The sequence below is a fragment of the Pygoscelis adeliae genome, unplaced genomic scaffold, assembly GCF_000699105.1.
Source record: "Pygoscelis adeliae isolate BGI_AS28 unplaced genomic scaffold, ASM69910v1 Scaffold92, whole genome shotgun sequence".
Lineage (NCBI taxonomy): Eukaryota > Metazoa > Chordata > Aves > Sphenisciformes > Spheniscidae > Pygoscelis > Pygoscelis adeliae.
Genome location: NW_008824306.1, coordinates 2704719 through 2718916, shown reverse-complemented (window position 1 = coordinate 2718916; position 14198 = coordinate 2704719). Strand labels below are relative to the sequence as shown.

Genomic DNA, 14198 nt, shown 5'->3' with positions numbered 1-14198 from the left:
GTAGATGAGGCGCTTAGGGACATGGTTTAGTGGGCATGGTGTTGTTGGGTTGATGGTTGGACTCGATGATCTTAGAGGTCTTTTCCAACCTTAATGATTCTATGATTCTATGATCTCTCCACATAGATTCACTTCCCCCCCAAATTATTATTATTATTATTATTACTACTACTACTACTACTACTATTATGCCAATGGGCTATTCACTCTTACAATAGCTTTATTTTTAAACAGCTTATGCTAAAAAATGTTACTGTAAAAATCAGCTGTCGACACAATACTCAGTTTTACAAGAGCTAGTAATTGGATTTGGGGATTTCAATATAAATATTATACAGACTGAAGAATGGTTTGAAAAATCTAGATAATCCTATATAGTTTCAACAGTCAGTTCTGTCAAGAAAAGGTAGAGCTTTTTCATCCTTTTCATTCTCTGTCAAAAGGGTATCTTGACTTTCTTTTCTTTTTAAAAGACCTTGAGACAGAAGATGGAAAATCCAACATTTTTCATACTAACGCACTAATGTGCTGTATTGTTATGTCCAACGATCTATTCTTGAAGGAGTGCTTCATTTCTTCCTTTGAAGAGATATCTTCGCTTTTCCTCCCTTCAGAGAATAAAAGGAGGTAATATATCCTTTTATAGAGAGGATTATTCCCAGAGGATCTGTCATCATCTGAAAAAATGGAAGATATTAAGGCCACTCCCAATCATCTGTTTCTCCTCTGATTTCTAGATTCCCAAGTTATTGTTATTCTACTTTTTTAAAAGCTTTATTGAAAAAGTACGCAAATTGGGATTGCTGCTCTCTCATAGTTCTTTTGAAAGTGACGATACCAACAGCTTTCATTTTCACTAGGAAGCATTTGCAAGCATTGTGGGTAGTGGATGCGGTTTTTTTAGTCTCTGAGAGAAATCATTTGGGATGAGGATACGATCTTCTTGAACTGGCTGATAGACTGTCATGAAATGAATAGGTTTGTATTGCTACAGTGAGAAAAAGCTTTGCATGGTAGAATTTTTAACTGCTCTAGAAAAACTGCAAATATTAAAGGCAGAAGTAACAATAAAACTTGTAAAGAAGATGGTTTCCAATACCATATTCAACATTTCTAAAACTTGTATCTTTAAAAAGATTTTTTCCAAATCATTGCTCTCAACAGTTTAATTTTTTGTTTTCTGAGAAAAAAATTGAGTTTCCCGTTTTGGAGTTTCAGAGCAAAAAATGAATTATTTTAATATATACTTTCTACTATTTACTCTGACACTTGCTGGAGAGATTCTGAACAGTAGTTTGATTTAATAACCCAGATAACAGTGCTTCTTACTGCCAATAGAATAGATAAGACAGTCATAAAAAAGAAATCAAATGAAGTGCGTTGGAATAGACTAATTATGTACGAGAGTCAGGAAGAAACTTGCCTCGTACTCAGTAAGATAACTGGATCATACTTTCTTCTAATTTGATAAACCCTAAGTAGAACTGATGAAAAGAAATGAGCCAAGATGTGCAACAGTTTTTCCATATGACATTTTTTCCTATCCTATTGCTATGTTAAATGAGATACATGAAACAGGGGAATATACAATAGTCAGACACTCACTTCTTACTTTTTAAGACTGAAATGACACACCCTGAAAAACTGGAAAGACCCTGGAAAGATGAAAACCGCATCAATATATATTGTGCTAGTAAAGCCAAGCAGCACCCATTTTCACGGAAGATGATACATGAAATGCAGAATTTCTTCAAAATTGTACTACTTTCTTAATTTAGGAAAATGAGCTTAAGAGAGGTATAAATGTTTCTGCTCCTCTTTAAAGATATATCCCTCATAAGAATTCTCAATTTGTGGTCATGCCACTTCATCTCAAGATGCAATATAAACTTCAGTACTGATTTCAAGTTAAGTTTCTGGTGCAAAGCCTATAATGCATGTATGCTACACTCACTTTTTAAATGATTACAGTGTCCAAATCTATCTCTTTTCCCATTTTTTTCCCCAAATTTTGAGTCAGAAAAATTTCTGTATGTCAACACGCCTGACGAATTATCTTTCACTTGAGACAGTATTTCCATTATCCTCTACTCTCTTGTTCAAAGTGTCTTACGCAGAAGTTCATAGCTGTAGCCTATTTAATAATAGCTGAATCACATTAAAAAAGATCTATCTGACCTTTCACTCTTATCACAACAACTATGAATCTTTAGGCAAATGTATTTTGTTGGAGGATATTGTTTTCCTCTTCTCTTGACTCAACTGGATCTTCTGGCACTCAACACTTTGGTCATCAACTGCCAGCTAAGCCAGCACTGAATTTCTTATTTGCCTTCTACTACAAAATCTACTCCCAGAGGCAAGTAAATCTTACATACTAAGACACTGACTTACTATGGTCTTTTCTTCACTCTATTTGTTTTTTGGCATTTATATTTTGCCTCTTTGTTCTAGCTCTTGTATAGATTTCACTATAATGCTGACATCATCCAGGTCTACATCTTCCTACTAAATGTCTGTAACAGTCATTTGTTATAATGAAATTTTATCACATGAAATACCATTAAAACAAAATATCTATTGGTTGGCTTCAGATTTATGGCTAAAAAAATAATAATGATAACAAAATTCTTTCTGCAGAACTTCACTTTATAACCCATAAAATAATACTATGATTTAGACATTTGCTGGCCCCAAATTTATGGTAATTTTTTTCCTAATAATGATAATCTGATTTCATGTAAAGAAATTTATTTTATGACATAGAATACTGCCAGGGTAAGACTGTATATTGGTGGAAGAAGAGAGACAAAGGCATTGAAATGTAGACAAATGTTTGCATTATTTCCTGGATTAGCTACTGTTATTTCCTCTTCATAGTTTTCCCAAAGGAGTTTTAACCTACCCAGAATCTTGCAGCTTGACTCATCATTACACATAACCTTTCCCAGCACATCACTTCCACCTTTACTGTCTCCAGTGGCTTGCAGTACAATACCACGTCATATTACTTACAATTTCAGTCAGATTTTCAATTTATATTTTAGAAATTTTGGTTACATAACTTTGAAGGCACTCCACCAGATTGACAAGAGATGACCTTAGCATTTTCAAAACACAGATTTAAGGACTGATATCTATACATCCTACTTGTTTTTATAGTTTTTGCATTTTGGTAGGAGATTAATTACGGGCATATTATACAGCTGTGGAATTCATTACAAGCCAAAGCTGATATTTTTTAAATCATCTGTGGGCAAAGTCAAACTCCCCTTTTCTGCTTCTATGCTACTATAGTTCAGGGTAGAACTTGTGGAAATAAATAGCTAGCAATGCTTTGCATGTATCTCTTTGAAAAGCTAATTTACCATTGGCACACAACTATTTGACAGTATAGTAATATAAACCATATTTCATCTTCCAAGTACTGTACATACAACCCTGTGAGCTAATATGTAATGGTTGTATTTGCTGGTTTTTTTAACTTGTACGATATGTTGAATATCTATATCCAAGGTACTAGTTTTATATGTATGCTAAAGATTCTGCTCAAAGTCACAGGCAAATTCTGTATCACAACAAGAGATATTTAATCCATTTAGGCATCCAGTAGATTGTGCATCTCCATTACTATTAACAGACAGCTACTTGAAAAGTGACTTCCTAAATGCCTTCCTAAATATTCAGGGTCCTTTAAATTTACTACAGAATGGAAGCTTTCCTCTAAAATTTTCCCTCTTATACCAATACCACTTTCAAGCTCCTCAGAGGAAAGAAACATCAATCATCCATGTTGCACTAGGAGGTACTGGCTTGTTACAATTCCAGAAAGAAAGGCACTCAGACTCTGTAAAGTATCTCTTAAAATGCTATTTATTGGAGCTAAGACTATAAAGAAAAAGAAGATAGTATCAATAATCTCATGTCCCTTTAGATGCTGGGAATCCTGAGCTGTGTGGAATTGAACACGCCTCCAAGCCAGGCATAGCATGCCACACAGATCCCACCCGTGGAAAGTTACCCCATTTTGGTCATTTGAGCTCTTATAGGATTTTCTTATAAGCAAAACAACTCTATTCATCATTTATACTGTCAAATAAAAAGGGCATTCACATGGGAACTTGCTGCTGAAGTTTTAGATAAAGGCAAGGACATGCAGGTGGTGTAACCACTGGTACCAAGTAGAAGCTGCCTGTAAGCTCCTCTGTTACAATTAGCTGGTGAAGTTTATCCTGCAGCAAAAGGATATCCGCAGCACAGGCCTGAACGTCAAACTATACGCACAGCACAGACCTAAGCCACCTAGGTTAACTGTTACAAGGATTTCTACCTCCTTGATGTACAATGGTCTTCCAGTTAGGATCACTACAGCATCTCACATTTCAGTGGGATGTAAATTCTTTAAAATAAATGGAATTTACTGATTAAGTTATAGGGCTGTAAAAAAAAAGCCAGTTAAATTGCATACCTGTCAGCACCACTGTGTGTTCTCCACCACAAGCAACCTTATTAACCTTTTCCATAATTCCCAGTACAGGCTGTGGGACTCTATTGTTCTTCAGCTGTTCGGGCAATAATCCCAGTTTCCCATTCTCAGGTTCTCCAAAAGTATAGAGCTCACCATCTCCTGTGAAAATACAGAAGGGAGCAGGATGTCCAGCATGCACTCAGAAGCAAGGATGGGTTGTCAAGACTGCTGCAGACACAAATCAGTAAGACAGAAAAGTATACGAACATTACAAGATAATTGAACATATTTGTATAATGTCCAAACAGTTGGCAAAGCAGTCTGCTTTGATGGGACAAGACGGGGCTAAATTTTAGCCCCCTCCAAGACGGGAACCGCAATATTTAGCCTGCAAGGAATCTAGCCAAGGGAAAAACAAAACCATATACATCCTGCTTCTGAGAGGTTATAATTCCCTCTGTAATTAGTATTTATGTCAGCTGAAGTTGCTTGTAAGAATCTCAATTAAAACAGAAAATCGTTTTGCATGGAGTTTTGATGGAAAATCCACACTTTCTTCTTGCAAGATACAGAGAAAAAAATAAAAAAGCAGAGTGAGATGAAACTGTGTGGTCTGGACAGCAAGAAAAGAGCTGTATATCCAACAACAGGGATACAGCAGTGGTTTCATAGCAGTAACTCCACCAGAATTAAGTTCAAAAAAATACTGAGAGGTCTTTACGGATCTCTTACCGTAACTTTCTGATCTGCCACATAATCATACAAGACGACCCTTCTCATTCACCCAGACTTTTTAAGAATCCAGTTAAAAAACTGTTCAATCCCAAATTTGGGTAATTTCATTTTACTTTTAGGTTTCCTTTGTTTTATCTTTTCCAATCACTCCCTTTGTTTTTTCACTGCTATGTAAGTCTGAATTACCATTCAAGACAGCATTCTATATAACCTTCTACCATAGTTAAAAATGGAACATGTAAAATGTACTTTCCGTTGCTTCATTTACAATTTATCTACATTTATCTACATCTTTTACATTTATCTACATCTTTTTTTTACAATTTATCTACATCTACATTTCTGATTTTCCGTGCTAAGGGGCCTCCAACTGTTCTAATAGGTCAGAGTGAGGTTTAGGTAGAAAATGCTTCCTTACTGCCAGGAAAGCTTCAAGTTAATAGCCGAGCGTTCCCCACTCCTGAAAAAGATTATCTGTGGAGTAGTGTTCTCATAGCAAATTGTGGCCCGCAGTCTGAATTTGAAATTACTTACCAAAAAAATCACCATACACTATTATGTAAGAAAAAGTTTGGGTTTTAATCCCAGTTGGATATAACAAAGCACGAGAATAAACAAAACTTTCGCATGGAGCTAGTCCAAGATAAAGAAATATTTAAACCAGTGTAGGAGCTGCCTGCTAAAGGAAAGTCGAAGCGATCGCTACAGTGACATAATCAACATAATAACAAACCCCAGAAGTATACTCCATTATTAAAGCTCAGTCATCAGAAGCACACCCATCTACAATATTTTTGGAAATGTGCAGATTTGTACTTCAATACAAAATGTACTTTTACTTTCAGAGGGATACATTTAGCGTTCACAAATTGACTTCTACAGCATTTAGAGGCATTGCTACTGCATGATGCACAAGTATCTGAGAGATTCTTATTCAAAAGCTATGAATTCCTTGCCAACATGAAAGTTGGGTTAATCTTAGAAATGCTGGTCTTTCCCCACAGACAATGAAAACAGATGAGCTCAAAGAAAGTTTGAAAGCTGAAGCGCGATATACAATTTTTTTCCTTTGTGGCACTTGATTCTTGATTACTTTGTGCTAAAGAGTGACTACACCAGTGGGTGCATAGAACAGAGCAGCGCAGGCTGCTTTTGCCAGGACCCTCCGTCAGAAGAGCTTTGATTCATTCCGAAAACCCTTAAACTACTATGTCGTCTAATAAAGCAGTGCTTCTCCTCCCATCCTCTCAGAGGAAGCAGTTCTGGAGCAGTCACGCTGATTGGTGATGTGTGTTACCTTTGGTATTGACAGTGCACAATAAGCAAAAATAAAAGGTCTAAATTATGATCTGTTTTCTTCAAAGGAAGTCTGAGGATAGGTTTTCAATGAATTTTAGTTAGAGGGAGAATCTGAAGTATGTCTCTTATTTTATCGTAAAGTTCAGTCAGGAAAAAAAAAAGAGATTACGCATTTTTTAAGATACCTCAGCTTCAAATTAATTTAAATGCATAAAATTATCAATTAACTTAAACAATCTGAAAAAAATGTATGACATACTCAAAGAGCAAAAACTGTAAAAAGGACTTTTTTTCATAAAAGCCAAATTCCTGCCTTAAATGGAAAATGGGTCCTAAGCCTCAACAAAAAGTTGCCACCCAGCACCTCCACCAAAGATTTAGAACCTAACTTTGATGGCGCAATATTTATTTGTAAAGCTTACAAGACCTAAGAAATTTAGACTCTGCCTTAGTCAAAGAAACCCCAGACTATTTTATACAGTTTCTATATTTTCCAAGATCACTTCTGCCTCTCACAATGGCACAGATTCTTCAAGTACCGTGCTCCTGGGCCACTAAGGCTAGCAACTGGACTTACTATCTTTACCGAACGCTCTGACTGCACAGAGAGGCAATCAGGGAATGACAATAATACAATCTCACTCAATGTCAAGCTTCCTGCAGGGTTTCACAGGGCTCACGCTATTAAGAGTAGCCACCCACAATCTATTCACAGAGATACATTCTCCTCAGCAAGACAATGAAATGGGATAATAGCTGTATTTCCCAACTATCACCATCAGAGGTGTAACCCCATCCTCCCAGCTGTCCTTATTTTTTCTACCATTCTGACATTTTCTTTCCTACACACACAAACTACACCAATAATATTATAACACTTCATTTACCTGCATGCATCTGTGCAGAAATGCTTTTGTTGCATTCTTCTACACTTCTTTTCTAAGAGGTGTTTTGCAGTCATTTCAATCTGTGTGTTTTTTAAGAAACAGCAAATGATCTCAGCTGCAGAAAAGTATATTTCATTTAATTTCTAAACTTTGGACTGTGTTTAGGCTTCTCCATCCAGTCTGATTTTCTGTTTTAATTCTGATCTTTATTCTTATACCTACGTGCAGAAATACTCCGAACAGGCTGATACTTTGCAGTTATTTGCAGCAGCATCAATTTTGTATTCTAAAGCAGAATTATTAGCTGTCCAATTAACAACAATATAAAGCAGTCCAATTAACAACAAAAAAATCAACTGCAATGTGAGGCTTTCTGTAACCAAAACATTTCACTGACAAAAAAGACATTTTATTAGGGATTCTAAGTGAAAAAGAAAGAAAAAACCCAACAACAAAAAGAACCCTGTGTTTTTTGGAAGGTAAGTATTGTTTTAATACTCTTGGATCTGCCATATATTTCTAGAAACAAGCTGATAAACCCCCCCAAAGCACTTGGGAGTTAACTACTTACGCAGTTCTCTTTGAAGAGACCAGCACTTCTTTTTAAACACTACTGCACTGCAAATATTAATTCAATCACAATCTAATTAATAAGATTAGAGATTCAAATGGCCAAGCTTCCACTGACTTCCCAAACTAATCAAGTTTATTACATTTTTTCAACTTAATAATCCAGCCAACAAAGATAAACCCATTTATTAAAGCAACTTTTGAATACATTACGCATCCCTTTAAGGCAAACAGTAGTCTAAAAACTATGAAGAATAGCTATCAAGCATAAAAAGCATCCAGTCACACCCAGATAAATTTTGAGTACAGTATGCGTGCAGTACATCAGCATTTTAAGGACGTTCTGTTCACAATGGAACATGGATATTTCATTTTCTCCTCTCACATGAGTCACATTCTCACGTGTTGAACTTTCCCTAGTGTGGCACATTTTCCATATCACTAAACTTTAGGTCACAGGAGCATGTCTAGGAAATGGGCAAGCGAATGGAAAACTGTCTTTGCCCCTCAAAGGCAAATGCACATACTGCAGATGAGAGAAGATATGAGACCTGGCTGGTGGCAAATGAGGACAGTAGACAAAAGAATTGGATCACTCTATGATCCCTTAAATAAATGAAGAAAAAAAAAAGAAGTATTTATTCAAGACCAAATTGGTTGAGACCACCTCAAACACTGAAATTCTGAGCATGGAAGTGTTTGTGGAATGGATGATCTTTAAAACTGGTCCTTAAAAATAATGACAAAGTACATTAAAAAAAGGAATTCAAGGAACCCGCAAAGCTCTCTATCTTGACCTTGCTTATAGTAACAGTTCAGGAAGGAGGAACACCAGAAGAGGTCTAATATATTCAATTCCTTTCTGGCTCCATGAATGTAATTCCACTGTAGACACCAAAGTAGTGGTTAGATACATTGGCTTTTCCTGCTCTCCATCTCCTCCAGTGGACAAAGGAGCTATATATGCTTGCCAAGCTTAATGCTGTCTGAAAAATTGTTCCCTCTTGAGTGAGCGTGGTCAAAGACTAGTCAAGTAAAGATCTGTATATGGACTCAAAATCGTTGCTATACTCTTTCAGCTCTTTCTTTCTCTGTTCCTTTGTTTGAGACGTACCTCTAATATGGGGACCTAACGTCCCAAGTCTGCAAAAAGAAAGGAAAGGAAACAGATACTGGGAAAAAGTCCTAAAGAGGACTAGAAACTATAAACTAAAAACTTCTTTTAAGTGGAACTCTTTGAAGATGCAAAGTGAGAGGAAAAGGGAGCAAACAATCATCTTTCAAACATGAAGTGAGTAACCAGACCAGCTTCCTAATTTGCATCTGGAAATGAGCTAGCCATTGCCTGCGCTTGCGCCTACTCTAAATTTCAGAAGTGTTTTTTATTAAAAATAATTCAGGATATATTCTGTTCTTCTATTCTACATCTACTTTTGGCATCAGTGGGGCCCACGTGTACATGGTAGAAAACGGGTGACTGACATGTTTAGGAGTTGAATTAACGTCTGCAAAGAAGGCATTCTAAAAAGCAAAAGTAAGAAAGGTGACAAATCATCTTTTTGGAAATACTAGATTTGAGAAGCTTTGGGGGTGGGGGGAGGGTTGTAGAACTGAAGTACAAATTCAGATGACTGAATGCCGTACAATTTCCATAAAACATGCTTTTGTCTACTAAAGGTTTGTGTCAGGATTCCACTCTACTTTTCATTGACATTGCACTTGACTTTATAGTAGTTAAACACCTTAAAGACAAATGCCTACTAAAACACCATTTATAAAACCAGCTGTTTCAAAGAAATAACGACTTCAGTTTAAAAAAAAAAAAAAAGCTGGAATCCCTACTTTTTTTCTCAATAGTCTCTTATTAATGAACATCCTGCCCTGGAGAGGGCACTCTGTGACCACACTACGTATTCTAGTATCCTCATTAACCACCTTTTAGTTTTAACCCGGATATGCCTGTGATCCTAACAGTTTGCTTAGCCAGCACACAGCTTATGTCAAATGTAAATGTATTAAGAAAGGGAACCACATGGTGCCATGCTCATCGGTTCAGCCCGGCAACATGTCCCAAGTCCTACATCCTGCAACTATGTTTTATTATTAAAGACAGTATATTATTTGATGCTTTTTTATGTACAAGTCATGTTTAAAAAGTCAGAATGTAGTAATTCTATAGTATTCTAATAACTGGTAAGTTACAGGTATTGAAAGCTTTCTATTAACAGTGTTTCTGCCATTTCTTCCATAGTAACAGCAACCACAATACAAAAAAGTTCCTCTGGTATACTTTATTGATGTTGAGGGAATTAATACAGATTATACACTCACCTGAATTGTTCAAATTTCATTTCTGGAAATACAGAACCACTTTCTTTTCCAGATATTTCCTCCAAAAGTATATATTAAAAATAACACTAATCACTCTAAATTCTAGTATACAAGATAAAACCATACAATAAAAATACGTGGAAAACTCCCTGTGCTATGCAAACTTTTAAACATACTTCAAGGCATAATTCAATGACTAACTGGCAATTTGGGGGGAAAAAACCCAGTCCCCATAATATGAATATTCCAAATACTCCATAATTATCTAGTTTGCTATGTTCTACCATCCCTCAGAGGCACTATACTGAGGATGTGAACCACTGTTCTGAGCCAGTCTAGCAAGTCCTACAGGCAAATGTTTTCCATACTTGAAAAAAGCATCCTAATACTACTAAAAGAATCACTTTTTTTTAAGCAAAATCTTTTAACAGCATAGTGCCTTGACTTCCTTCCTAACTAGGCTGTAAGAAAAATAAGGTAACTACATTTGTACTCAAATGGACTCAGCCTGCAGAACTTCCAAATTCATAATTTAATAGCTACCTTTATAGCTAAAATAATGTGTGGCTATGGTACACTTAGATTAAATGCATAAGCTTTGCTTTTAAACACTGTCTGGATACACAATGGCACTACTGCAACAGAAGATCAATTCAGTAAAAGTACCTCGATGCCCAACACTAAAATGCTATGGTAGTTAAAGTATCAGTGAAATAAAACCGTCAGCAAGGGCCCAAAGGAAAATAATAAAAAAAGATTTCTCCTTTCACCACAAAAGAGGCCATCCACATGTCAGTAGTTTCAGCGAGATAGATTGAAGCCCAGTTTGTGCAGGACTTGCAGATACTAAGGCTGAAAATTAAGATTTTCCATCTCGCACCCAGGCCTGTTTAAACAGTAACGGGTTCAACAACTCCCCATTTTCACAGGCGATAACCAGTTCATCTTCTTATTAATATTTTAAGAGGCTCCATTTCTCCTACCCAGCTGCTATCCTAATACTTTTTTCCCATCCCCCTCCATTAAAAGTTTCCACTTCCTTATAGCACCTGGCACACACTGTTCTCTCCTTGCTCTTAGATGCTTGTCCTCAACCCTTTTTCTAATGAGAGCTTTTGTCGCATCCCACTGCAGTCTTGTCAGAGCTTCAGCTCTCGGCTAGAAGGTAGAAATACACACTTTCTTACTATATCCTTGAAGTAAGGATCTTCCCCCCTGCCGTTTACTTTGAGTTCAGGAAGCTGTAGATTTCCTAACAGGTGCTGAGCTCCTGATCAGTCAGAGGCACTTCATTCATTTACTGTAATAAAGCATCTGTAATAAAAGTTGCACACTCCCAGCATAACACCTAATTAGTATTTGTCCACCATAGGAAGCTCTCATTCTGTTAACAGCATATTCTCAGAGAGCTATATAGATATTGTATGTGAAAAAGTAACATTTATCAAGTAACCTGAGAAAAGTATCTGATGGAATAGTTCCTGCGTACCCATTAAAAGCTTTCCAATCAAAACTATTGAACCTTTCAAATCTTTAATTACTCTGAGGGGACTGAACTGTAAAGCTTAATAAAGTAAATCTATATGGCTGAGAGGAATTCGTGGCTGCTCATATATAATACCATCAGTACTGACTGATAAATTCACCCATATTGGCATTATTAAAAAATGAGTGGCATCATCGCTTTGGAAACCAACAGAGGTAGGAAGAGAGAGGTGGAAAGCAACAGAGAGGTGGGTTGGTTTGGAGATCAGACACCGGCTCACTGTAGGGTATGCTTCTCCTCATATCATATACTGCCTGTTTAACTGTCTTCAAAACTTAAAATTTAAGACATAACATCAAACTTTGACAACAATATTGCACTGCTAGCAAATGAGATTAATTTTTCCTCAAAACATAGTAAGTCTATTCAATATTTATATTTCTAGAGAAGATGAAGGTGATTATTTGATCATCAGCAAAAAATGAATAATCTCAAGAAAAGTTGAATTATTGAAACCATAATATTAATCCACAACATTTGTCATAACCTTCATGAACATAAAGTGTGGCAAGATAGTCATTCCTTCTAATATACTTTTGCACAACAATGTGCAAATGCAGAAAAATAACTGCCGTTTTTTCTCACAGTATTGTTAATTCAATGATACTATACAATTATATAGCAGATTACATATAAGTTTCCTAACTAATTCAGTTAGGACCACATTTTAGAGAACCTGTCTCTGGTAAAATCTCCCAATGTGACACGAAATTACATAGATGACTTTCTGCCACATGGCAGTTTTTAACAACTGTGGCATATCTCATTTCAAAAGTAATGAATGCCTCATTAGCTACCTTTACAAAGACAACAATTTGAGAACCACTGACTTGTCTCCACTAACCGCTATTCCCATTCTCTTACCTGTTATCAAGGCAGAGTGATAATATCCACAGGATACAGAGGAAACAGGTTTTCCAACATCCACTTGACAAGGGACATTGACACAGGCTTCATCAGCCAAGCCAATTTGACCTTCCGAATTGTCACCCCACATAAAAAGCTGCCCATCCTCTAAAATGAAGACACAGACAGTTAACAGATTTAAAACCAAAACTAATAAAAAGTTAATCTACCCATTTAAGAGCATTTCATAAACTTTGTGTATGATACTACTAAATGTCATGATCTCAGGGACGTAAAATGGTATTTAGCACAATGCAACAAAAAAGTCTGAAGTAAGAGGGTATCCCTTAAGCTTTTCAAAAGTGACAGAGAACACTTAGTCATCAACTGATGTTAGACCATAAATAGCAACAGGAAAAGTACTATGTAAAAACATTCCTTCAAAAAGAGGAAGATTGAGCATGTAAGACAATTCAGTTGCCAGAGGTCAGTATGAAAATATTACGGTGAATTTAAAGCATCTTCTTATTTCTAGTAGCAAGTCACCACTTTCTCATTCTTCCAAACTTATTCTTTGTCCCAACTTTGGCACACATCCCACTTATTCTTGCCTTATCTTTCAGTTCTCTTCACAGGTGATTATATTGCTTCATTTTGTTTTCCTTAAACTATCACAAAAGCTGTTCCAGGTTTATTAAGACCAGCCTCTGTTGACACAAAGACCAATGGCAGCAGTAAAAACCAAAAAAAGGTAGCGAACAACATGAAAAATCTCTAGATTTTTCCAGAACAGATGAGGTCTTCCCTCTGCATATTTCTTATTGGTGGGAAATAAGTTGTGAATAAAAAAAACGTACCATCTACAGTGCTACTGAGATGCTGTTGGGAACTAAAATCATTCAAAGTTGACTTACAAATCTCAGGAGCATGTTAACAATTGTCACAAAAAAATACAAACCAAATGAGCATCTCTCTCACACACTCTCACGCTCTCTGTCACATTCTGAAATGACAGCCTCAATAACTTATCCTAAACATGTACAGAAACAGCTGCTTTATAGCAAAACTTGAGAAATTACATTATAGGGTAATAAAGGACCACTCATCCAATGGCTGAAAGTATTGTAACTGTGTGGACTTCAACATGTCGCAATTGTATAATTTTGCCATCAGAGAAATAGGTCATAGGTTAGGCCTCTCTCAGAATTAGTAATGACACAGCGGTGTAGCCTGTACCTGTGGACCAAAACAGCTGCAGTAAGAAGTGGAATTAGAGGAACTTAGTTTTCAGAAGATTCATGTTTTGTAGCTGGCTTCCCTGGAAATGAACTGAAGATTTTTTCCAATTTTGAGGGTATTCATACTGTCTCTCCTTTGTAAGGATTCCTACAAAACTAGTACAGGTTGAGCTCCCGTTGCAGGCTATCGCTCTTGGAAAAGGTCGACTTTCACAAAAATTGTAGGAAGTTAATGAGACTGCCACCCCTTACCAGATTGTGTTGAAATGGGCAATCGG

The 14198-nt window shown here is 36.4% G+C and overlaps 1 protein-coding gene across 1 annotated transcript in view; it reads right to left on the bottom strand.

Annotated features, from left to right (window-relative positions):
* Positions 1-14198, bottom strand: part of RPGR (retinitis pigmentosa GTPase regulator) — a 47312-nt gene that overhangs the window by 15404 nt on the left and 17710 nt on the right. The window contains exons 7-8 of the mRNA XM_009318911.1: positions 12701-12850; positions 4469-4627 (exon numbers count right to left, since the gene is read on the bottom strand). Coding sequence (XP_009317186.1) covers positions 4469-4627; positions 12701-12850 — 309 coding nt within the window. The remainder of the gene's footprint in view (positions 1-4468; positions 4628-12700; positions 12851-14198) is intronic.